At 40.4% G+C, this 26,950-nt stretch overlaps 1 protein-coding gene across 7 annotated transcripts in view; it reads left to right on the top strand.

The window, feature by feature from the left end:
* Nucleotides 1–26,950, top strand: part of ACP3 (acid phosphatase 3) — a 54,061-nt gene that overhangs the window by 15,085 nt on the left and 12,026 nt on the right. For 2 of the 7 annotated variants that reach the window (XM_060149850.1, XM_060149849.1), the window contains 9 exons: nt 595–639; nt 6,877–6,972; nt 7,292–7,378; nt 7,820–7,972; nt 12,262–12,360; nt 14,983–15,075; nt 16,401–16,534; nt 21,232–21,313; nt 23,268–23,371. In XM_060149850.1, the coding sequence (XP_060005833.1) occupies nt 7,298–7,378; nt 7,820–7,972; nt 12,262–12,360; nt 14,983–15,075; nt 16,401–16,534; nt 21,232–21,313; nt 23,268–23,371 (746 nt within the window). In that variant the 5' untranslated portion in view covers nt 595–639; nt 6,877–6,972; nt 7,292–7,297. The remainder of the gene's footprint in view (nt 1–594; nt 640–6,876; nt 6,973–7,291; nt 7,379–7,819; nt 7,973–12,261; nt 12,361–14,982; nt 15,076–16,400; nt 16,535–21,231; nt 21,314–23,267; nt 23,372–26,950) is intronic. The other 5 variants (XM_060149847.1, XM_060149851.1, XM_060149844.1 and 2 more) reach the window with 4 other exon arrangements.

The raw sequence follows: 26,950 nt of genomic DNA, 5'->3' as shown, positions 1-26,950 counted from the left end.
TCAGGGTAATAGTGGCATCGTAGAATGAGTTTGGTAGTGTTCCTCCCTCTTCTATATTTTGGAAGATTTTTGAGAAGGATAGGTGTTAGCTCTTCTCCAAATGTTTGATAGAATTCGCCTGTGAAGCCATCTGGTCCTGGGCTTTTGTTTGTTGGAAGATTTTTAATCACAGTTTCAATTGCAGTGCTTGTGATTGGTCTGTTCATATTTTCTATTTCTTCGTGAGGCAATTTTGGCAGGTTGTGCATTTCTAAGAATTTGTCCATTTCTTCCAGGTTGTCCATCTTATTGGCATAGAGTTGCTTGTAGTTATCTCACATGATCTCTTGTATTTCTGCAGTGTCAGGTTTTACTTCTCCTTTTTAATTTCTAATTCTATATACTTGAGTCTGCTCCCTTTTTTTCTTGATGAGTCTGGCTAATGGTTTATCAATTTTGTTTATCTTCTCAAAGAACCAGCTTTGAGTTTTATTTATCTTTCCTACCGTTTCCTTCATTTCTTTTTCATTTATTTCTGATCTGATCTTTACGATTTCATTCCTTCTGCTAACTTTGGGGGTTTTTTTATTGTTCTTCTTTCTCTAATTGCTTTAGGTGCATGCTTAGGCTGTTTATTCGAGATGTTTCCTGTTTCTTAAGGTAAGATTGTATTGCTATAAACTTCCCTCTTAGAACTGCTTTTGCTGCATCCCATAGGTTTTGGGTCATCTTGTCTCCATTGGCATTTGTTTCTAGGTATTTTTTGATTTCCTCTTTGATTTCTTCAGTGACCACTTCGTTATTAAGTAGTGTATTGTTTAACCTCCATGTGTTTGTATTTTTTACAGATCTTTTCCTGTAATTGATATCTAGTCTCATAGTGTTGTGGTCGGAAAAGATACTTGATACAATTTCAATTTTCTTAAATTTACCAAGGCTTGATGTGTGACCCAAGATATGATCTATCCTGGAGAATGTTCCATGAATACTTGAGAAAAATGTGTATTCTGTTCTTTTTGGATGGAATGTCCTATATATATCAATTAAGTCCATTTTGTTTAATGTATCATTTAAGGCTTGTGTTTCCTTATTTATTGTCATTTTGGATCATCTGTCCATGGGTGAAACTGGGGTGTTAAAGTCCCCTACTATGAATGTGTTACTGTCGATTTCCCCTTTTATGGCTGTTAGTATTTGCCTTATGTATTGAGGTGCTTCTACGTTGGGTGCTTAAATATTTACAATTGTTTTATCTTCTTCTTGTATTAATCCCTTGATCATTATGTAGTGTCCTTCTTTGTCTCTTGTAATAGTCTTTATTTTAAAGTCTATTTTGTCTGATATGAGAATTGTTACTCCAGCTTTATTTTGGTTTCCATTTGCATGGAATATCCTTTTCCATCCCCTCACTTTCAGTCTGTATGTGTCTCTAGGTCTGAAGTGTGTCTCTTGTAGACAGCATATATATGGGTCTTGTTTTTGTATCCATTCAGCCAGTCTGTGTCTTTTGGTGGGAGCATTTAATCCATTTACATTTAAGGTAATTATCAATATGTATGTTACTATTCCCATTTTCTTAATTGTTTTGGGTTTGTTATTGTAGGTCTTCTCCTTCTCTTGTGTTTCTTGCCTAGAGAAGTTCCTTTAGCATTTGTTGTAAAGCTGGTTTTGTGGTGCTGAACTCTCTCAGCTTTTGCTTGTCTGTAAAGGTTTTAATTTCTCCATCAAATCTGAATGAGATCCTTGCTGGGTAGAGTAATCTTCTTTGTAGGTTTTTCTCCTTCATCACTTTAAATATGTCCTGCCACTGCCTTCTGGCTTACAGAGTTTCTGCTGAAAGATGAGCTGTTAACCTTATGGGGATTCTCTTTTGTGTTATTTGTTGTTTTTCCCTTGCTCTTTTAGTATGTCTTAATATCTTTTAATATGTTTTCCTTGTATTTAATTTTTGACAGTTTGATTAATATGTGTCTTGGCTTGTTTCTCCTTGGATTTATCTTGTATGGGACTCTCAGTGCTTCCTGGACTTGATTAACTATTTCCTTTCCCACATTAGGGAAGTTTTCAACTATAATCTCTTCAAATATTTTCTCAGTCCCTTTCTTTTTCTCTCTCTGGAACCGCTATAATTCAAATGTTGGTGCGTTTAATATTGTCCCAGAGTTCTCTGAGACTGTCCTCAGTTCTTTTCATTCTTTTTTCTTTATTCTGCTCTGCAGTACTTATTTCCACTATTTTATCTTCCAGGTCACTTATCTGTTCTTCTGCCTCAGTTATTCTGCTATTGATCCCATCTAGAGTATTTTTAATTTCATTTATTGTGTTGTTCATCGTTGCTTGTTTCACCTTTAGTTCTTCTAGGTCCTTGTTAAATGTTTCTTGCATTTTCTCTATTCTATTTCCAAGATTTTGGATCATCTTTACTATCATTATTCTGAATTCTTTTTCAGGTAGACTGCCTATTTCCTCTTCAGTTGTTAGGTCTGGTGGGTTCTTATCTTGCTCCTTCATCTGCTCTGTGTTTTCCTTTCTTCTCATTTTGCTTATCTTACTGTGTTTGGGGTCTCCTTTTTGCAGGCTGCAGGTTCGTAGTTCCCGTTGTTTTTTGTGTCTGTGCCTAGTGGCTAAAGTTTGTTCAGTGGGTTGTGTAGACTTCCTGGTGGAGGGGACTAGTGCCTGTGTGTTCTGGTGGATGAGGCTGCATCTTGTCTTTCTGGTGGGCAGGTCCACATCTGCTGGTGTGTGTTGGGGTGTCTGTGGACTTATGATTTTAGGCAGTCTCTCTGGTAATGGGTAGGGTTGTGTTCCTGTCTTGCTAGTTGTTTGGCATAGGGTGTCCGGCACTGTAGCTTGCTGGTCATTGAGTGAAGCTGGGTGTTGTTGTTGAGATGGAGATCTCTGTGAGATTTTTGCCGTTTGATATTATATGGAGCTGGGAGGTTTCTTGTCGACTAGTGTCCTGCTGTTGGCTCTCCCACCTCAGAGGCACAGCACTCACTCCTGGCTGTAGCACCAAGAGCCTTTCATCCACATGGTTCAGAATAAAAGGGAGAAAATGTAGAAAGAAAGAAAGAGGATAAAATAAAATAAGGTAAGATAAAATAAAGTTATTAAAATATATTTATTAAGAAAAATAATTTTTTAAAGTAAAAAAACAAACAAACAAAATGGAGGGATAGAACCCTAGAACAAAAGGTGAAAGCAAAGCTATACAGACAAAATCTCACACAGAAGCATATACATACTCACAAAAAGGGGAAAAAATAATAAATGTTGCTCTCAAAGTCCACCTCCTCAATTTGGTGTGATTCGTTGTCTATTCAGGTATTCCACAGTTGCAGGGTACATCAAGTTGATTGTGGAGCTTTAATCTGCTGCTCCTGAGGCTGCTGGGAGAGATTTCCCTTTCTCTTCTTTGTTCGCACTGCTCCCGGGGTTCAGCTTTGGATTTGGTCCCGCCTCTGCGTGTAGGTCACCGGAGGGCGTCTGTTCTTCGCTCAGACAGGACGGGGTTAAAGGAGCCGCTGATTCGGGGGCTCTGGCTTACTCAGGCCTGGGGGAGGGAGGGGTGCGGATGCGGGGCGAGCCTCCGGCGGCAGAGGCCTGAGGGACGTTGCACCAGCTTGAGGCGCGCAGTGCGTTCTCCCGGGGAGGTTGTCCCTGGATCCTGGGACCCTGGCGTGGCGGGCTGCACAGGGTCCCTGGAAGGGAGGTGTGGAGAGTGACCTGTGCTCGCACACAGGCTTCTTGGTGGCGGCAGCAGCAGCCTTAGCGTCTCATGCACGTCTCTGTGGTCCGCACTGTTAGCCGCGGCTCGCAACCGTCTCTGGAGCTCCTTTAAGCAGCGCTCTTAATCCCCTCTCCTCACTCACCAGGAAACGAAGAGGGAAGAAAAAGTCTCTTGCCTCTTCGGTAGGTCCAGACTTTTCCCCGGACTCCCTCCCAGCTAGCCGTGGTGCACTAACCCCTTCAGGCTGCGTTCACGCTGCCAGTCCTCTCCTTGCGCTCCGACTGAAGCCCAAGCCTCAGCTCCCAGCCCCGCCTGCCCCGGCTGGTGAGCAGACAAGCCTCTCGGGCTGGTGAGTGCCAGTCGGCACTGATCCTCTGTGCGGGAATCTCTCTGCTTTGCCCTCCGCACCCCTGTTGCTGTGCTCTACTCCGCAGCTCTGAAACTCCCCCCCTCCACCACCCGCAGTCTCCGCCCGTGAAGGGCCTTCGCAGTGTGTAAACCTTTCCTCCTTCACAGCTCCCTCCCACTTGTGCAAGTCCCATCCCTATTCTTTTGTCTCTGTTTATTCTTTTTTCTTTGGCCCTACCCAGGTATGTGGGGAGTTTCTTGCCTTTTGGAAGGTCTGAGGTCTTCTGCCAGCTTTCAGTAGGTGTTCTGTAGGAGTTGTTCCATGTGTAGATGTATTTCTGATGTATATTGGTAGGCAATGGAGACTGAAGATGATTGAGCAAGCTGTCATATGGTTTTAGCTGTAATTTGGGGAGTAGTCATCTTTCCAACTTGTGTAAAGGAAACTGCTAGTGTTGGAGGGTCTCCTGCAGAGGTGGGGGGGGCGGCTGAGGCTCACCGTGAGGACAAGCCAAAAGCTTTCTCTGCATCTATTGAGATGATCATATGGTTTTTCTCCTTCAGTTTGTCAATATGGTCTATCATGTTGATTGATTTGCATATATTGAAGAATCCTTGCATTCCTGGGGTAAACTCAAATTGATTAAAGACCTAAATGTAAGGCCAGACATGCTAAAACTCTTAAGAGGAAAACATAGGCAGAACACCCTATGACATAAATCACAGCAAGATCCTTTTTGACCCACCTCCTAGAGAAATGGAAAGAAAAACAAAAATAAACATATGGGACCTAATGAAACTTAAAAGCTTTTGCACAACAAAGGAAACCATAAACAAGATGAAAAGACAAGCCTCAGAATGGGAGAAAATATTTGCAAATGAAACAACTTACAAAGGATTAATTTCCAAAATTTACAAGCAGCTCATGCAGCTCAATATGAAAAGAACAAACAACCCAATCCAAAAATGGGCAGAAGACCTAAACAGATACTCCTCCAAGGAAGATACACAAATTGCCAAAAAATCATGAAAGGATGCTCAACATCACTAGTCATTAGAGCAATGCAAATCAAAACTACAATGAGGTATCACCTCACACCAGTCTGAAATGGCCATCATCAAAAAATCTACCAATAGGTCTTCCCTGGTGGCGCAGTGGTTGAGAGTCCGCCTGCCGATGCAGGGGACACGAGTTTGTGCCCTGGTCCGGGAAGATCCTACATGCCGTGGAGTGGTTGGACCCGTGAGCCATGGCCGCTGAGCCTGAGCGTCCAGAGCCTGTGCTCTGCAACGGGAGAGGCCACAACAGTGACAGGCCCGCATACCGCGCAAAAAAAAAAAAAAAAACTACCAACAATAAATGCTGGAGAGGGTGTGGAGAAAAGGGAACCCTCTTTCACTGTTGGTAGGAATGTAAATTGATACAGCTACTGTGGAGAACAGTATGGAGGCTCCTTAAAAAACTACAAATAGAACTACCATGTGACCTGGCAATCCTACTACTGGGCATATACCCTGAGAAAACCATAATTCAAAAAGAGTCTTGTACCACAATGTTCATTGCAGCTCTATTTACAATAGCCAGGACATGGAAGCTACCTAAGTATGCATCGACAGATGAATGGATAAAGAAGATGTGGCACATATATACAATGGAATATTACTCAGCCATAAAAAGAAACGAAACTGAGTGAGGTGTCATACAGAGTGAAGTAAGTCAGAAAGAGAAAAACAAATACCGTATGCTAACACATATATATATAGAATCTAAAGAAAAAAAGGTTCTGAAGAACCTATGGGCAGGACAGGAATAAAGATGCAGATGTAGAGAATGGACTTGAGGACATGGGGAGGGGGAAGGGTAAGCTGGGACCAAGTGCGAGAGTGGCATGGACATATATACACTACCAAATGTAAAACCGAAAGCTAGTGGGAAGCAGCCGCATAGCACAGGGAGATCAGCTAGGTTCTTTGTGACCACCGAGAGGGGTGGGATAGGGAGGGTGGGAGGGAAATGTAAGAGTGAGGAGATATGGGGATATATGTATATGTATAGCTGAATCACTTTGTTATAAAGCAGAAACTAACACAGCATTGTAAAACAATTATACTCTAATAAAGGTGTTAAAAAAAAAGCATGATGACATGCATACAAATTCAGTAGGATCTTAAATTGTTGAAAATTAGATTTTTTAATCTTCCACTGGCAAGTCCTTTATCTCTAACCTCCTAAAAACTAATAAATCATTGGCTCAAGATGGTCACAAATTGTATGTAGCATTTTAAAGCCACTATTATGATATGTCAAAATGTTAACACTATTATTACTGTAATCATAATTCAGGAAGGAATACTTCTCATCAGAGTTTTGCTAAGCTTTGTGTTCCTTCTTGTCCTGTCTGATGTGTAAACCGGTCTCCATGTGTGGGTCGCCTGACTCCTAATGGCTCATCATCTTGTTATTCACATTACCTGAAACAATAACAGTTCACTAACAGTTTTCCTGTGTTTCATGTAATGTGAATAACAAGATGATGAGCCTTTAGAACGTGTTACTGAACTTAGAACAGCAGTTCTTAACCTGAGATTTACTTGGGGAGGTCTTTAAAATCCTAATGCCCTGATGCATCCCAAACTAATTAAACTAGAATCACAAGGGGTGGGATCCAGTCCTCAGAATTTTTTTTAAACTCTCCAGGTGATTCCAATGAATAGCCAAGGTGGAGAACCAGAGGTTTAGAAGAAAAATCTATCATTATGAGCAGAGGCAAAACACCTAAGTTAAGTTTGTAACATTACTACCTCAAATCTATTTTCAGGTTTTTAGGCATGGAGACCGAAGTCCCATCGAAACCTTTCCTAATGACCCCATTAAGGAATCCTCATGGCCACAAGGATTTGGCCAACTCACTCAGGTTGGTTGGATTTCACCAAGTTACTGATGAGTCTCATGGGAAACTCTGTGGGATTGTTACATTATTGAAACCATATAACTACTTTACTCATATCTGGGAAAGAGTTTTGCACAGTTACCTGGGATCTAAAAAGTGTAAAATGTGTTTTGATTGTGGAAAGAGAAGCACTAATGCTTAGCCTCAACAATTTCTGATCATGATCAAGTCACCCCTAGTGACTAGTAACTGTAGGAAAATTGTATAGAATTGCCTGTTTTGATCGACACATAGCTTCACAGAACTTACTTTCACTAATTTTTGCTTTTATTTGTTCCCATAGCTGGGCATGGAGCAGCATTATGAACTTGGACAATATATAAGGAAACGATATGAAAAATTCTTGAACAAGTCCTATAAACATGAACAGGTAAGTTGGGAAGCTAATAGTGGGAACCTTGCCCCTTGAAATAGTTTAGCATAATGTATTTGTAAAAATTCCCTGTTTCTCAAGGAACTTATAAAAGTCAGATGTCTTGTTTACAAATGTACTCCTTAAAAAAAATGTATGAATATAAGTAAGTTCAACATGGACACCTACAGTAAATACTTAGGCTTGGCAAGTAGCCACCACTTGATTGGTCTCTTTTGTCAATTCAGCTGTTGGCATACCAGGTTGCTTTATGCCATGGCATGCTCATAATATTATCTCTTCCATAATAGGTATTATGATCATGATGCTACCACAGTGTCTGCTAATATTTTGGTGTAGGTGTTCTGCCCTTTCTGAAATACACTATTAGCTCCACAGGAAAAAAAAAAAACCCGCAGTTCCTCTCTATTGGATTCTCCTTTGATTTTCCCACTCTAGGTGTTTGTTCGAAGCACGGATATTGACCGGGCTTTGATGAGTGCTATGACAAACCTTGCAGCCCTATTTCCCCCAGAAGGTATCAGCGTCTGGAATCCCAGCCTACCCTGGCAGCCCATCCCAGTGCACACAGTCCCGGTTTCTGAAGATCGGGTCAGTATTATGGAAAACGGGGATTTCATTGGTTCTGGAAGAAGGAAGGCAGGCTGCTCAGGACTTGTGGAGTTGGGAGTCTGGACACTTCATGGGCTGTGCAGTCTTAATTCTTTCCTAAATAAAGGTGCAAAGGACATAGAAAGTCCTAACAGAAGGGAGTAGGAACAGAATTTCTCTTTAGAGCTTTATTATCCACTTTGTTTTGCTAGTCTTTCAACTTTTGGCAATCCCCATTCCTAGGCAGGGTAAAAAAGAAAGATCTGATTATGTAATTAGTGCCCAACACGCTATATGTGTCATCATATTTACCTTTCATAACAATCTTGAATGGACAATATTATTGTCCTTCTTTTCCAGCCAGGGAAAAAAGTGCTCGAGAAGTCAAACAAAATAGATCCAAAGTCACACAGCTGATAAACATCACTACTGAGACTAGAACCAGGCTGATCTCATTCCAGAGCAGTTTCCTTTAGTGTAAACTAGTGGTTCTCAAAGTTAGCTGCCTGTTAGAATCACCTGGAAATTTTTTAAAATCCTGATGCCCCGGGCACATGCCATAATAAATCAGAATCTCTGAAGGTGGGACCCAGGCATCAATATTTTTAAAAAATCTCCCTAGATGATTCTAGTGGACAGCCAAGTCTGAGAACAAGTACCATAAACCAAGTTGCCTAAATGAGGTTGTTTGAGAGAAACTCTCAAATTTATTTACACTAGGTGGGACTGACCAAGAACTCTTTTATCTTTTCAGAGGTACTGTTATTTTTTAAAATAGTAATAAATAAGTCTAACTAATCTTCCAGATGTGGAATTTAGGACTGTGTGAAGGAAATAGTTTGGGACAAGGAACCCTTCCTAATTCCCCTGCAGTCACATTATAACATGACCATCTCCTCTCTTTATGACTGAGGCTTAGCATGACTACCAGACTTGAATGTTGCTCAGAGAGCTCTGGGGTGGGTTACCAAGAAATTTGACTTAATTGCCAAAACTGGTGACTTAAGAATTTTTCCCACTTGCTTTGTAGAAAGAGCTTAACCCGGTCAACCTCACTCTAGGTAAATCTACTCCAGTCAAATTTTCTGCTGTTTCCTGAAAAGATAGGATGATTTATTTATGCCTCTTTCCATCAAAGAATCAGAAGGAATCATTATGATTATCAGTGTTCTTAGGAGCTTGTGAATATTTTCTTCCAAAAAGAAAAAATTTCACTTTCACCACAGCCTTTTCTACAAAGACTGGAAGGAAGCACCAAATTTAGCCAATATAGACCAGGGTAGCTGTTTAACCTTTAATCTTGAAAGATAATGATTAAATTACATAGTAAAGAGAATGCAGGTGCTATTAGAAGAGGAAGAAAAACAGGGAGAGTGAGGAAGAGGGAGAAAGAAACAAGTAAGATTGTCTACCTGTGGCTTCCTGCTACCTACTAAGATGAAAACAATTCTCTCTAACATCAACTAGAAAATTTAACAAAATCAATCAATCAACCAAAGTTATTCCTAGAATTTTGCTAACTGCTATACAGAAATAGAAGAGAAATATGAGGCCAGTTTTCTTCCTTAATTTATAATCCATTTGATGAAAAAATATTCACACTTGTGAAGTGTGTAGAATACAATGCAAGTGGAGGGCAATGATTTCAAGAACAAGCTGCACATGCTGGAGGAATTCAGAGAATAAGACATACTCGGAGCTACCAAAGGGCAGTCATTCAAGCCTTCATGGACAGAGTGAGAACTTGAACCAGATCTTGGAGGAGGGTAGGAAAGGAGAGCAGCGCAGCCCAAAACCTTAGCTTTGAGTCAAGGTAGAGTGCTTGTCCGTCTATGTTCAGAGTTCATATTTAGAAAGAATGAAAATAACACTGAATAAGTGTGTCGGGCACAGGTTAGAGAATCCAAATTTAATAGCCAGAAGGAATCTTGAGACAAAGGCAGCGTGATGTAGAGGGAGGGCTGAATTTAGAGCTGGGAAAACCTGAGTCTGAGAGCCACCTACCACTTCAGATACTTGACCTTGAGTAACTTCCCTGCACCTCAGTTTCCTTTTCTGTAAAATGGGAACAACAGTACCCACCTAAATTCTTCACAGGGATTTGTGAAAACCACCTCAGTTAAGAAAAGGAAATGACTTTGTAACCTGCAAAATTCTGGACAGACGGTTAGGTGATTATTCCATTTTCAGCCTGATTCTTTCAATATGTGAGATGAGAAAACGAAAGTCTAGAAAGGTTAAGTAATTCATTAAAACCTAGACCTTTAAATTAATAGTTCTGTGCTTTTGCCCTCAACAGTGTCATTTCTCCTGTGGAAAATTGTGAAAGCCAGGGTGGGAAATTTAGATGTAAAGCAGGGGACATAGAAAAACTGTGTACCTCCCTCAGTACTGTGCACGCACACAATGAGCAGTGCTTTGGGGCATTTGTCTGACAGTGGCTTGGAGGGAAAATACTGAGCTCTCTGAAAACAACTGTTGAAGTCATGCAGGAGTGAGGACGTGAAGGCCTGAAATTAGATGGTAAAGACATCAGGGGAAGGAAGGCGAGGTAAGACAAGGCGACACAGAAGAAGGTGACAAGGAAGCAACCTACAAAAATAAAATGGTTTTTGAGTAGGTACTAATATGCCAGACCCTGTTCTAGGCTTTGACAGCTCAGCAGTGAACAAGATAGACAAGACTCTGGATATCCTCGAGTTTATATTTTATAGGAATGATAGGATGATAAAGAAGAAAATAAATACAATAATTTCAAATGGCAGTGAGTTCCTTGAAGGCAATAAAACAAGGTAATGTGATAGTGGCTGGGCAGGATGTCTAGAAGAGCTGGAGTGGGGGGAGTGTCTCAGGCAGGGGACACAGAGACCCCCAGCCTGTGTGTTCAGGGGACAGCAAGAAGGCCCCCAGTGTTGCTGGAGAGGAGTGAGTGAGGGGGCAGCAGTAGGAAGGCAGGACAAAAAGGTCACTAGGGCATGAGTTTGGATTTTATTCCTAGTAAAATGGAAAGCCAGTGAAAGTTATAAACTACAGAATGGCATGATCTGATTGATGGTTTTAAAATACTGATACTAGCATTTACAAAAATAAAATACAAAGGATTAGTGTAGTTGCTGTGTGGAGGATGAATTGTGATGCAAATTGATCACATAGGAAGCTCTTACAGTAGTTGAAACACAGATTATGGTGGTCTGGACTGGGAGGGGACAATGAAAGTAAAGAAAAGGGGTCTATTTTGGATATACAGTTGTCTCTTGATCAACGAGGGTTTCAACTACACGGGTCCACTTATATGTGAATTTTTTCAATAAATTCGTACTACAGTACTACATGATCCCCAGTTGGTCGACTCCTCCAGATGCAGAACAGTGGATGCAGACTGTGAAGCTACACTCAGATTTTCAACTGTGTGTGGGTTAACCGCCATAACCTCTGCATTGTTCAAGGTCAACTGTGTTTTGAAAGTAGACAGGCAAAAGTGATTAGTCTATGAAGCAGGATGATAAATTTCGTCATTGGCAAAAGTAGAGAGATTACAAAAAGGAAATTGTTAAAAATGAAGAAGTGGAGTTCAGGTTTGTACATGTCAAATTTGAGGATGAAGAGAACATCCAACTGGTGATATCCACCAAAGGCTGAAAATACAAGACTAGCTCAGATGGAAAGTAAGAGCAACAAAATGAACTTGGGAGTCACCAGCCTATAGATTATAATTAAAACTACAAAAGATTGTCAAATTTAAACTCATTTTTGGATGATTATTTTGTCCTCATAATAGGTTTTCAAGTATATTTTTCTATGTGTTTATCATGTTCCCTTATTTTAACAGTCTGCAACTTTGCAAAAACGTATTTCAGTGAATCGATCTCTTAAGATTCTTTCTGGAACCTCTAATTCACTTCTCTGTACTTGTGTTTGTGTTTGTGTGTGTGTATGTGTGTGCACGCATGCACATAGATGTACATCTAGTGCTAGAAATGAAAGAGTTCTGGAAGGAAGCAAGATAATTGTTATCATTTCACAGGAAAAACCGGGAAGTGTGAATATTTACCAATAGCACAGTTCTATTTAGGCAAGTTCATGAAATGAAAAAGATAGATTTTGAGTTCTGGGTATATATCCTACTATTTAAGACCAGACGATCATTGATCTCTTTTTGCTCAATTTTAGAATTCCATTCAGCTCAAAACACATTTGAATCTTTTACTCAGGTCACTTTATACCTAATGGCTGCAGCTTCTTTAGTTCTTTTGACTAATACAAAATTTACGATTTCTCTTTTTCCTCAGTTGCTATACCTGCCTTTCAGGAACTGCTCTCGTTTTCAAGAACTTGAGAGGAAGACTTTGAAATCAGAGGAATTCCAAAAGAGGCTGCATCCTTATAAGGTTAAAAAATGTGTTATTTAGTGGTATGCAGAAATAGTGGAAATTCTGGGACAATTTGAATATTATCAAATTACCCTTCAATCAGGTTATACCAATTTCTACTGCCATCAGAAATACATAAGAGTGCCTGTTTCTCCACAGCCTTCCGAACAGTGTGTAGACAACTATGAGGATATTTGCCAATCTGTAAGTGAAAGATGGTATCACTAGAAGCATTCCCTCCAAAATCAGGAATGAGACAAGAAAGATCAGTATCATTACTATTATAGAACACTGTGCTGTAGTACTTTTCTCTTACGATGAGTGAGCTTTGGGTATCTTCGTCTAGTTAAAAGCCATTTGTATTTCCTATTCTGTTCATATCCCTTCACCATTTTTCTTTTGGGTTATTGGTTTTCTTCTTTTTATAAAGTTTTAGGAGCTTTTTCTCTCTTAACTTTTTTTTTTCCTGGGATACAAATGGCCCTCTTTTTATTGTTTGCCTATTGATTTGTTTACAGCGTTTTTGCCACATGGTTGTAAGTGTGCTGATATAGCCATCTATGGTTTGTATATTTGTAGTCATATTTAGAAAAGCCTTAGCCACTCCTTGGTTATAAAGGAAGTCTGCAATGCTTTCTTATAATTCTACTATAGCTTCATTTTTACATTTACATATTGGACCCATTTACAGTTTATACTGGTGTTACATGTGAGGTATGTATCCTGCTGAAGTTTTTTCCAGAATATTACCTAATTGCTCTATCACTGTTTATTGAGTAGTTCATCTTTTCCCCACTAATTTGAGCTGTTACATATTAAAATTCCCATATGTATAAGGTCTATTTCTAGAATTTTTTTCTTTTTAATTATTCTTTCATTTTATTAGCCAAAACCACAGTTATAATTATTACAAATTTTATATGCTTTAATATTTAAAGCATATTACATATTCTCTCCCTCATTCTCTACTTTTTCTGAGTTTTCATGGGTATGTTTTCATTTAACTTTTCAGTGTTTCTGTTGGGGTTATATTAAATATATAAATTAACTTAGGGAGAATTTGCAACTTTGTTGCAAATTTGTTGAGTCTTCCTTTCCAAGAACATTATACATTTTCCTATTTGTTCTTATCGTCAAGATTGTTTTAAGGTTTTCTTCATATAGGTCTTTATATTTTTTGTTAAGTTTGTTCCAGGCTTATAAGATCTGCAAAAAAATCATGGCTTACATCTACTTTTCCAATATTTATACCTCTGATTTATTTTGCCTATTTGTACTGGCCAGTACTTACAGTCCATTATTACATAATAGTATTGGTAGTGAGTATCCTTGTCTTACTCCTGATTTTAGAAGTATTTCCCTATTAAGCATTCTGGCTTTTGGACCAAATAGACATACTTTTATCAAGTTAAGGAATTAGCTATCTTTCCTATTTTCTTGAGTGTTTTTGTCATTATTGGTGTTTAATTTTTTTAAAGGTCTTTTCAACATTTTTAGTAAAATCAAGTTATTTTTCTCTTGGATCAATTAATAAGATTAATTATATTTATAGATTTACTATTATTGAACTATCTTTACATGTCTAGATTCAAGCCCCCCTTGTTTTAGTATGATATTGAATTATCTGTTAATATTTTACCTAGACTTTTTACACTGATATTCAAAGTAACTTTGGACAATAGTTTTCTTTTCTGGTCAGTCTTTGTCAGTATCAATGCTTATACAAATTTTTTGGAAGTTTTCTTTCTTTTATTATGCTCCAGGTCAGTTAAAATAGCACAAAGCTTGGTAGAATTTCCCAATAAAATTACCTGGCCATGGAGCTTTTGTTTTGTTTTGTTCTGTTTTGTTGGGGGAGGTTGTGGGCTCTTTAATAATTATTTCTGTTTATTTTATGGAAATCTATTTGGGTTAATATTAGCAAATTATATTTTCCTAGAAAATTTATTCATCAGACAAACAGTATCTTCCAAAGGCTTCCCAGAAATTGCTACCAATTCATCATGCAGACAGCTGACCAATGGGTCTCATTACCATGACAATCCAAAAATAATACAGAACCTAGAGAAATGTTTGCATCCCATCCAAATCCCACATTTATAGCCAGATACCAGACCCAGTTTCTGTTGTGTCTTCCTGGGGTGCTTTGGTCTGAGACATGCTTTCCCTTCTCACCTTCCACTCATTTACATGTGAGTTATACTTCACCTACTTCCAAGATGAATTTGATGCAGTGCACTTCAGTCTGATTCCAGGACAAACCAGGAACATGTGGCAGTAAGCCAGCAGGTGCCCACATTTTTAATGTAATAATAAGAAATGATCAATTAGCATTTGTAAAAATCTTTGGTGCACTTAGCCAGTATTACTGGTGCACTTTCATGTGAAGAACAGCAGTTCTCAATGGGGGCAAGTTTGCCTCACAGGGACCCTTTGTCAATGTCTGGAGACATTTTGGGTTGTTGCAACTGAGGGACTAGGGATGATGTGGCATCTAGTGGGTAGAGGCCAGGGATGCTGCTGAGCATCCTACAGTGCACAGGGCAGCCCCACAGCAAAGAATTATCCAGCCCAAATATCAATAATGCCCAAGTCGAGAAACCCTGGTGTAAAAATTTTTTCCCTCTGTGTGTGTTTCAGGATTTTATAGAAATCTTGCCAAAATTTACAGGATACCATGACCAGGACCTTTTTGGAATTTGGAGTAAAGTCTACGACCCTTTATTTTGTGAGGTAAAAGAAAAAATATCAAAGATTAACTTACCATCTGATTTTATGATTTATGCCTATTTTGAAACAGATGAATACATTTTCTTTTGCTTTTATACAGATGTATTATTTAGACTTCCTTTGACATTGAAACATAAGTCAAGACTTCTTTATATTAACTTGAAAATTCTGACTTCTTCTCTCTCTTATTTATGTATACACCCTTTAGAAAATTATAAGCAGTGACTTCCCTGGTGGTCCAGTGGTTAAGACTTTGCCTTCCAATGCAGGAAGTGTGGGTTTTATCCCTGGTTGGAGAAGTAAGATCCCACATGACTCATGGCCAAAAAACCAAAACATAAAACAGAAGTAATATTGTAAGAAATTCAATAAAGACTTTAAAACTGGTTCACATCAAAAAAAAATCTTAAAAAAAAAAAGAAAATTTAGGCAAAATTGCTTTTTCTGTGCCTTACCACTTAACTTATTTTTCAGTCACTCAGGAACGCTGGGCTCCACTTCATTAAATAGACTTTAATGAAAATAGCAATAGTGTTGTACAAAAAGAAGAAGAAAAAAAATTACCTGATTTCTGTATGTAGAAATAAGCAAGCTAACTTTAAGCCAGGCTATTAAAATTGCTTTATCAGGAAAGAATTTCTCTTTTGCTATACAATGCATGTGAAATAAGCTTTTTAGTTAGATAAATTACTATTTTTTCAGGGCTTCATGATGTTTTTCTCAATCACCATTCTCCACCTGCTGGCCAAAAGGAAAACTCTATAATCCTGTTTTCCCAGCCAGTTCACTGAATCTTGGGGCAAAATTCTGACCAGCCACAAGACTCCTATACACCTCTGATTTTGAGGTCATTGTGAGTGTCTGGGGACGAGAATTACTTTCATAGTTCCATCTTGATAGCAAATGACACAGTTTGCACCCCTCTATGTTAGAGTTCATTGACCCAAGCACACGCGACATTCCCAATATTTTCACTTTATCATCAGCATCTGTTTCAAGGAAGATTTGTTAGTCTTATAAAAGAGTCTTCAATAAAAACAATAACCCACTTTCTGGTTCAAGTCTTGGGTTTTTTTTTCCCTTACTACAGTTTGATCTGAGCTATTCCAAGTTGTGGCCACATTACTTTTTTTTTTTTTTTTTTTACTTCTCTCTCACTTAATTCTTCTGTAGGCTACTTCACTTTGGTCTCCTCTTTCATGAAGTCTCCCTCTCTCCCAAGAAAGGCTGGACTCAGTACTTTTTGTGGGGGAAGGGGGATTAAAAAGTCAATACAGAGGACAGTCAGAAATAAAAATATACATTTTCTTCCTTTGTCTTTGCTACAGGGCGTTCACAATTTCACTTTACCCTCCTGGGCCACAGAGGACACCATGACTAAGTTGAAAGAAATATCAGAATTGTCCCTCCTGTCCCTCTATGGAATTCACAGGCAGAAAGAGAAATCTAGACTGCAGGGGGGGTAAGTATTTTAAAAATGAGAGAAGCATTGTGGTTAAGTGATCTGGGTCTGAGTCTTGGTCCCACCAAGTTATGTGACCTTGAATTAGACACGTAATCACCCCTGTACCAGTTTCCATTCTGCAAATTGGGGATAATAATAATACCCACTTCTTTAGTAGTAAGGATTAAAATGAATGTATGTATTCCAAAGGCTTACCACAAATAGCACCTGATACATAATACACTATCAAACATTATGTGTTTTTATGATCATTAATATTACCCACTCTGAGCCTTAGTTTTCCCGTCTGGAAAACAGAAGCTTTGGGCTAAAGCTAAATGATACTTTTCATCCTTTCCAGATCAAAGAATCATGGATTTTATATCTGAGACACATAAAAATCAATTGTGTCTGGTGGCCTATAGGGTGAATTTTTCAAGTGGGAGGTGTAGCAAAAGTGGCCTGTTTTCCTAAAACCCTTGGCGGTAGCCACTGTTAAAGTCAATACAGTTTACTTTGCAGGCTAATTATGCCCTGTAGATTAATACCTATTGCAAATGACAAGCTTATGACACAGCTTAAATTTTTCCATTGGTGTTGAAAGATGTTTGCTTCTCAGTGATGCCTCTTCTCAGCTGGATTTGGCCCTCTGTAGAACAGGACATCTAATCATAATGAAGGAGCCCAGCCCTTGTAATCAGGATAGATGGGTCGAAGAAAGAAGCCAAGATCAGGCAGGATGGGGATAAATGCTGAGGCTCTGAGGGCAGCTGAGTGGCAGGCCAAGACCCCTGAGGATATGACAGGTCTGAACCTGTGTTGTTAATGTAGACATTAAAACTAAAGATGGAGAGAAAGACGTCTATTATACCAGGCTGTCATAACAATGAAGAAAATTTAAGTCACAGGAGATGTTCTGAGTCATATACTCTAGAGACTTTGAAGAAAACAGTACAATCACATCAGGACTCCAACAATTGCCAGACACTATTCACCATGAGGTTGGACAAGTTCAGCAGACCCCCAGGAGAATACAGAGACAAAGCATCCTGGGGGTTGGAGCAGACTGGGAGGATGTTCACTCAGGGCTGCAGAGCTAGAGAAAGAATTCAAGTCACCAGCCAGGAGAGGAGTCAATTATAGCTACAAAAGCTTATATAAAGAGTGAAGTAAGCTGTAACTAGAACAGCTAATGAGGTATGAAGTCAGTATGGTTGGGAGTAATTTCATATGAGGTGAACAAATTACCTTGGGACAAATAATTTAGGGCAGTGGTCATGAATGATGTAATAGTGTTGCAGACCTGCTGTTACAGAGCCCTGGTTGCACAGTGCAGAGAGAGACTTGATGAGAATGTACAAGTCCTAACTCTGTGCTGAGGACATGAACCACAAGACCCAGACCCTGGGGATGGGAGAGCATCCAGAGATGAGTCATAGATGGAATCTGGTGTCTTAGGAAAAATTAGCAGGCAGGACACAGACTGTGTGTAGGAACAGAGCCCAAGACCCAACTCAATCCTACGTACCAAACAACAAAGGATGCAGAGGGTGAAAGTTGGGCCTCATTGGCCACATAAGCACCAGATCTCATTCCTGAACCAGCAGGAACAAGCAGTATGGTGGCCAAATGCATCAGATGGTAGAGACAAGATTCTTCATTTCCCCAACCTAGTCATGATGGGCTCAGGAATTCATCCCCTCACTACTAAAGATGCAGTCCATGGGCCAGCAACGTCAGCATCGCCAAGCCCCTAGAAAGAAATGCAGAATCCTAGGCCCCACCCCAGACTAGCTGAATCTGAATCTGCATTTTAATGAAATCCCTAGATACCTCACATGTACAATAAAGTTTCAGAAGCACTTCTCTAGATGTAGGAGATGGTGAAGAAAAGGGCAGGGAAAGCCAGGTAGGGGTTGACTAGAATCTGTTAATAAATGCAGGGGCCTGTATCCGAATATAAGATGGGGGTTTTCCCAGCAGCTTGCTTCATATTTCCTTTACTTTTTTCCCTTGGCTACTAGAGATTGCATTTTGAGGAAGTCACTTCCCCTCTCTGGGTCTCAGTTTCCCCATCTGATGAGTTCACTAAACTAGATTTGTCTATCAGAGTCCTTCCCTAAGGTGGTCTCTGGGTCTTGGACTCTATAAGGACTGGCACTCATATGCATACACCTGTCCTATTTTCTAGGGGAAGCCCAGTGCTATTGATAAGCCAGGAAATTGTTTCCTTAGTGATTCCTGCCAAGACACAAGCTCAGCATATTGTTCAGATCTGGCAAGGCAAGAGAGATTTGTCAACTACACGCTTGTTATGAAGCACCTGAACCCAACCCTGCAGAGAAAGCACGTACAGTCTGGGAGACAGAGTCACAAGGGAACATCAGGACTTTGACTGGCATCTTCTTACCTTTGCCAAAACTTCTGTTCCATCACTTGGTTTCAAGGGTGACACTGTTCAGTAATATCCTGCTCCCATTGCCTTCCCCCACAACACACCCCCATACACACAAGAAAATCTCTAGGCTAATTCCTAAGGCTAATTTAGGAATATATGGCTGGTCCTGTTTGTGTTAATGCAAATTGCTTCTTGCTATAGATCAGATGTCGGCAGGCAACAGCCTGCAGGCCAAATCCAGGCTGCTGCCTATTTTTTGTAAATAAAATGCTGTTGAAGCTCAGCCACACTCATGCATTTAGGTAGTATCTTTGGCTGCTTTTGTGCTTCCACTTGAGAATGAATGGTTGTGACAGAACACCTGGCCCACGGAGCCTAAAGCATGTACTACTGGCCCTTTATAGAACAAGTTTGCCAACTCCTGATATAGCCCAATAGTGACAGAAGTGAAGTTTATGTCTTCAAATCAATAATATTCTGTCTAATGTATGCAGATTTAATAAATGATGCACCAGGGAACTTAGAAGCTAGCTACAGTGAGGCCTAATAATTAAGACCAAGGTTTTGAAGCTGGACATGCTGAGTTCAGTGAAACTCATCCCCTCTACTTACAAGTTGTATGATCTTGGACAAGTTGCTGAACCTCTCTGAGCCTCAGCTTCCCCTCCTATAAAACATGACTAGTAGGCTTCCCTGGTGAAGCAGTGGTTGAGAGTCCGCCTGCCGATGCAGGGGACACGGGTTCGTGCCCCGGTCCAGGAAGATCCCACATGCCACGGAGGAGCTGGGCCCGTGAGCCATGGCCGCTGAGCCTGCGTGTCTGGAGCCTGTGCTCCGCAATGGGGGAGGCCACAACAGTGGCCCACATACCGCAAAAAAAAAAAACCAACCAAACAAACAAACAAGAAAACACCATGACTATTGGCATGCCAGAGCCTGTGGATTATTATGATAGTTACCCCTATTTTCTCCTGGGACAAGTTGCACAAGCACCCCAGAACCAAGAGCTGATCTATTCCGTCATCAACACTGAAAGCTGCTGCAAAGGCACCTGCTGACAAGGGACAAGTTGCTGATTGAAGGTGGCTGTCATGACTCCCAGAAACTCGGCCACAGAGTTTAGTTCCATCGTGGCCCGAAGATCAAGCCTAAGCTCTGAAGGGCTCCCAGAAGGCAACCTTCCCTGAAGCAGAAAGGTGCAGACCTGTGGGAAGTGCAGCCTATAGTTCCCTCTATTCCTAGTCAAGGAAGCCCTAGCACCCACGGAAAGAGCAGATCACCTCCCTCTTTTATTGTGCTTATTGGTACACAGACCAATAGACAGTCTCTTCTCACTGTTTTATGAGCTTTTTGAGGACAGGGACCATGTCTGATTCACCCATCGTAGCTGCTCAGTGCGTGATTTGCTGAGTGGGCCACAGAGTCTGGGATCATAATCTTTTGTTAACATCAATGCCCTGCTCATTACAAAAGAAAACTGGTCATCCTTAAGTGAGGACACCACATGCACTGTAGAGAGATGACCAACAGAGACACAAGGAGTCCTCGGTGGATGGTGTGGAAGCCCCTGGGGCAGCACGTCCTCAGGACAGCACCTGCACCACGAGGTATCCTCAGCCCCAGTGTCTGCTGATGGGATGGAAACTCTGTGCTGTGTCTGTGTGCCTTTTACCACCTCAGGAGCAACAAATGCAAAGGGCAAAAGCTTTCCTCTATTGATGACAGATGGAGCCCTCAGATGAAAACTAAAAGTGCTGGCTGCCCCCCTAATAGTGACACCCAGAGTAACCTGGAGCAATGGTCCACAGAAGACAGTCTGCACCCTTGCAGACATCCAGAGAGCTGCTTTCTCCCCTGGCCTCTCACAGGTGTGGCTGCCAGAGGGATGAAGACAGAGAGGTGCATGCCACCCTGTGATTTCAGACCTGCCCTGGACAAGAGCAATGGCTAACAACTATCTGTAAAAACCTGTCTGAAATTCCAAGTTCATCAACCTCCTAACTTGAGTTTTAACAAAATCTGGTTTAACATGCCAATCCAGCTCTCCTTCCCCAGCTGAGTGAGTCACTTAAAGGCTCTGAGCCTCAGCTTCCTCACTTATAAATGGGGATAGAAGTCAGGATTCAGTGAAATAATGTATACAAATCACACTATTAGCACACAGCAGATGCTCCACCAAAATGAGTTCTTGCCCTCTCTTCTTAAGTCTTAAGAATCCTGGCAGAGAGAATCTCTGTATGAATGAGCAAAAAGCTTATGAACTAAAATATAAGCCCATATTTGGTTCAGCTCAATTGTTGATCTATCTTCTTTAAGGTGTCCTGGTCAAAGAAATCCTCTATCACATGAAGAGTGCAACTCAGCCATTGAACCACAGAAAACTCATTATATATTCTGCAGTAAGTATTTTGTTCCCATTCAGCATCTGTTTATTCAAGTGTGTGAGTTCTTTCAGGAGGGGCCTTCATCTTCTTCATCATCATTTCCCTGTTCAAATTCTTTAAAATTAAATACATAATTCTGGCTCTCAAGGAATTTACAGTTCAATACTGACAAGAAGAAAAGTAAGCACATAAATACCATGCAAAGCAGAATCGCAGTGTCATACAAGCCAGTGCTTTGGTGCCTCAGAGAAGGGAAACATCACTTCTGTTCCAAACCAAAACCAGAACAGAAACAGGAGAGGGAAAGTGATAGGAGAATTACAAGGAAAGCTGAGTGTACAGACTTGGTGATGAATTGGAATGTGGGCGGAGGGCAATGATCTGGAAGCTAAGCCACAGATGAAGGTAAATGTTTCAAGTCTCAATGACTGGAAGGAGGGTGGAACCATTAATAGAGGTGGTCATGGGTCAGATGAATATACCATTAGGCAGTTGGGTTTGAAATGCCAGCTGCATCCAAGAGGAAACTTCAGATAGTAAAGGGGATATAAGAAGGAAAGGGAAGGAAATCTACAACTTGAAGTCAGAGCTACAGTTGGGTGTAGAAAGGAAAGAGAGAGAGATCTTGGAGAAGGCATCCATCTCGGAGCAGGAGCCAGGGAAAGAGGCATTGTTGGGGGAGAAGTCTAGAGATGTACTATGCACTGAAATGGGTGTCCCTTGAGTCTGGGATGAGCAGGGAAACAGGACAGGGAGGGATAAGTCGGTCTCCCATCCACTTCTGCAGGACAGAGGATTTCTTAGATGTGGTCTGGCTGGAGAAAGCCATGGTTTCATTCTGCAAGAAGATGGAAGAGATTATTAAAGATACAGGGAGTCTATCATCTGGGGTTCTAAATGGTATAGACTAGAGAACGAGCTCATGGAGGGAACAGAATGCAGTGCTTCTTTGATAAAGGCAGGCCTGAAGTTAATTGATTCTTTCAGGGTTTCTAGTTTCTAATCTGGTTTCCAGTTCTAACTTGTGTGACTTTTGGCAAGTCATAAATCTGTCACTCCTTTTTTTTTCTTTTTCTCTAGTAAATCAGTTCTAACCCCTTTGAGTATGTATATGCTGCCATAGAGTTTAGGCAACCAAATGTTATGCCCATTTTGTAGATATGAAAATTGAGGATTTCTTAAGATTAGATAACTAATAGGTGGCAAAACTGGGGCTGAAAACCAGTCTCTTGCCTTCCAGCTATTCTGAGATAAACCTTTAACGATTCTTTTTAAGCTACACACTCTACTTCCTTACATTTTATTCTGTCTAAACATTTGTAACTTCATATATTCTTCCCCAACTTTAAAATCACAGATGATGCTAATCTGTAAAAAAATATATAATCTAGCATTAATATATGCCAAATTATTTTAAAATTTAATGAAAATCAATGAAACAGGCTAAAAGAGAGAGATGTTCTACTGGGGAAGGCATAGGACAAAATCAGAAGGCTTGGCTCGGATTTTACTTTCTTTCACTTTGGAGATATATGACATAAAGCCAGTTACTAAATTTCTTTTTTTTTTTTCTTTTCTTTTTTTTTTTTTTTGGACATGCGATGAGGTTTGTAGGATCTTAGTTCCCCTACCAGGGATTGAACCCGGGCCCTCAGCAGTGAAAGTGCACAGTCCTAACCACTGGAAAGCCAGGGAATTCCACCCAAGTAACTTAATTCCTTTGGGTTTCAGTTTCTTCATCTTTTGAAAGGAAATAATTATATGTATGTAAATCTCACTGCCTAGCACCCAGTAGATGCACAATCAAAATTTGTCCTTTACCTCTCTACTTCTTAAGTCATTGGAGGTATGGACAATTTAATTGAATCAGAAACCATCATGGTGCTCTACAAATGCTTGATACAAGTCTGTTGACTGTAAATTTGAACCAGAGATAAAGATCAAAAATGTTTGTTTCAAATCTCTGTAGCATGACACTACTGTGAGTGCCCTACAGATGGCGCTAGATGTTTACAACGGAATCCTTCCTCCCCATGCGTCCTGCCACTTGACGGAATTGTACTTTGAGAAGGGGTAAGTGTCTAAGAGGTGTTTTTCAAAATTAATATCACTGGATCCTAGGTTTTGTTATCATTATTGTTGTTACTGACTTAAGAGTTGTTTTGTCTGTCTGTCTGGTTGGTTTGGTTTTATATTCAGAGGGAAGAATGGTGGTGAGTAACACTATCTTTGCTTAGTCATGACTTCCGTTTTCTTTGTTTTCATGACGACCTTTATTGGGAAATAATGTACAGACACAGTAGACGAAAAATTTGAAAGAACCACCCTAAGTGACAGAAATTACATTTTTTAAAAAAGATTAAGGTATTCTAAGAAGGATGAGGACATTACACTGTTCTCTTGGAAAACACAGGCTGGTAAAAGATGCCAAGAGAAAAATTAAGTTTGTTGATGGTTATAAATAATGTTCTTTCAATTAAAGATGTCAAACATATCCATGCAGCTTCTGGCAATACATATCCATCAGGTAGGATTCTTAAAGTACAACCTCTGCTCAGTGTTCACCACTTTGCAATCTGGTGTGGCCCTCCCCAGCTGACCAAGGCTTGGCTCAAGCCCACTAGAAAGGCCAAGTTTAGAAAGACCAAGTGTCCTAGTTTACCCGGAACTGGAGAGGTTCCCAGAACATGTAAGTTTCATTGTTAAAACCAGGAAAGCCCTGGGCAAACCAGGAAGAGTTGGTCACTATAGCCAAGGTCATACCAAAAATTTGTACCTGCTGTGACACCGGCATTCTCGTTGGGAGGAAGAGACCTCTTGAATATTATTGATGGAATAAGAACAAGGCAGGGGCTAAGTTAGGGCAGGGACCCCAAATTTTTGTTTCAGGATTAGCTGGGGAGGTGCATTTTGCTCTCCCCTTACGGCATTCACCATAGCTGCAGTCAGGACGATCTTGACTACAATTACACAGGGCCCTGTGCTCAGAAGAGCCCGTGCTTGGTTTAATGACCCAGTGTCGCCATTCTGAAATTCTTAATAATTTTTAAACAAGGCACCCTGCATTTCTTTTTGCAAATTGTAGTCCTGGCTATAGGTTTCTGGCCACCTGAATTTGTAGAGTAGGAAAATAGCAACACAGAGACCTATTCTCTACCAAGATCTTCACTGCTTACAAAGAAAGTGAGTTCTGCACAGTTAGGGTAAGGTAAGTTCATCCTTTGTTGAACCTCTAACTGGGTGCCAAGCACAAAGAAATAGAACTGAAATGTGGTCTTAGCAAGTTTTGCTCTCAAATATCTAGAGTCAGCATGGAGAGACAAATCCCATAACATGGAGAAAATCCAAACAGAGCTGAAAATGGGAATGAGAAGACTGTGGACAAGTGCTCTGTCAATACTGGCTTCAGGCACAGAGTTAATAAATCCAGTGAAAATTCCAGGATCAGCTCTAGGAGTAGGCTCTGTCTCTTCGGGATAAGACAAAAGAAACTACCCACTTTCCTCGAGCCTCCCTCCTCTCTGATTTCTGTACCCGGTAGTCCTGAGCCTGCTTTTATTTAGGTCACTGAAGCATTTTGTCCCACTGAATCATTCTCTCACCACCTTGAATAAATCCATATTATGAATTAAGTGTGGGGTATTTTTCAACTAAGAGACACTGAACAACAGAAAAAAAAGTAACCAACTGTCACTCACAGGCAGAAGTCAAGTTTGTTGTTATATTAAGATTTTTTTTAACACTCCAGAGGAGTATCAAAAGTTAAACTTGCTTGCTTATAGATTAGGAACAAGGAGAACCCAAGTTAACAAATATAGGCATATGTATATACCAGCAAATTAGGGGATCCTCTGTGTAAGGTGATTCCACTTTATCCCTATGAGAAAATAAAGAGAGAAAAAGAGAATTTTTAGATTTTTATCCACCTTAAACATACAAACTTTTAAGTTTGTAGATAAGATAGCTAAATAGGGCTTCCCTGGTGGCGCAGTGGTTGAGAGTCCGCCTGCTGATGCAGGGGACACGGGTTCGTGCCCCGGTTCGGGAAGATCCCACATGCCGCGGAGCGGCTGGGCCCGTGAGCCGTGGCCGCTGAGCCTGCGCGTCCAGAGCCTGTGCTCCGCAACGGGAGAGGCCACAACAGTGAGAGGCCCGCGTAACACACACACACACACACACAAAAGATAGCTAAATATATTCTAAAACTATTCCATTTTTGGTTACGTACATAAACTTAAAATCATATACTATATAAAATAATTCACTAAGTTAAATAGTGCTTCTTCTCACTTTCATATTTTATGAAACACTTTTATTCAAACTCTTTGTATGCACCTTTACTTGTGTCTTTACCACCGGAGCCAATTTTGAGTCCCCTAAAAATGTTTTCCAAATATATTAATTAATAAGGGTAATTTTGGCTGCTGTACAGATGAACCTCAAGTCTCAGAAGCTTAACTCAATGGAGATTTCATTCTCATTCATCTAACAGTCCAATGCAGATGTTCCTGGCCAATAGGAAGTGACTCATTCATGGTGTGATTCACACATGGTGATTTGGGGACCCAGGATTCCATCTTTTGGACCTACAGTCTTCAAGAGTGCTGTGCTCACCTGCAGAGAGCTTGTAGGAAAGAATGAGAGGGTGGAGAAGACAATCTGCTTAGCAAGCACCTCAGCCCCGAAGGGGCATATGTCACTTCTACTTACATTCTACGATACTAGCTAAAATTAGTCACTTGGTGCCTCCTGACTGCAAGGGAGTCTGGGAAGCGTACTCACTTCTCAGCTGTAACTTTATTCTATGTAAAGAGAATCATGAATTTTGATTGACTGTTAGTCATCTTTGACATATTATCATGATATAAAGGATACTGTCATTGAAAAAGTTATTCCAAGATATAAGTGCTCATTCATATAATATTAGGGAAGTTTTTAGAAACATATAAATGAATATTTGTGGTTACTACTGTTTATATGGTTTCTTAAAGTGATTTATTTGAAAGGCTTGTTTATAACAACATCCAAAAGTTGCAGTTGTGAGGTTACTATACTTGAATTTCTCTCCTGTCTCTTTGGCAAATGACTTCCATAGGCAGCTTGTACTAGCTTTACAAGGTTGGTTTGGGCCAGTGGTCCTTCCCTAAACAGTGTATTTTTTTTTTAAATAAAGTGGTGAGAGAGCCCTCCTCAACACGAGCAAATGTAAGGACTTGAATACACACCCACCCCCTCCTTCTGAGGTATCATTTTTATAAGTCTTGCTGTATATTCAAGCACATATGTTATATATTATTCAGTTCCATGTTTCTGGCCTGGTTAAGGAGAGGGAAGATACATTCATTCAGGGGGAAGACTGAAAGAAATATTGAGAGAGGAAAAAGAAAAGGAAAGAGCAAATGTGAAGCATGAAAGAGAGAGAATAGGAGAAAGAAAACCCAACAACCCACCTGCGCCCCACTTCTTACTTGAAGGTTCACCAAATCACCCCCAACTCCCCCAACCATTGCCCCTCAGCTCCTTCTCTGACTAAGCATCCCGGTCCCTGCCTCGCATGCCCCTGGTCATCTAACAAACCAGCCCTCCCATTTCCACCCTCCCAATCTGGCCCACCTGCCCCAGTCCCCCTCTTCCCACAGCTAAATTGGCTAA

This window comes from Lagenorhynchus albirostris, chromosome 5 (assembly GCF_949774975.1).
Source record: "Lagenorhynchus albirostris chromosome 5, mLagAlb1.1, whole genome shotgun sequence".
NCBI classification, from domain to species: domain Eukaryota; kingdom Metazoa; phylum Chordata; class Mammalia; order Artiodactyla; family Delphinidae; genus Lagenorhynchus; species Lagenorhynchus albirostris.
This window is presented reverse-complemented; position numbering and strand designations above follow the sequence as displayed.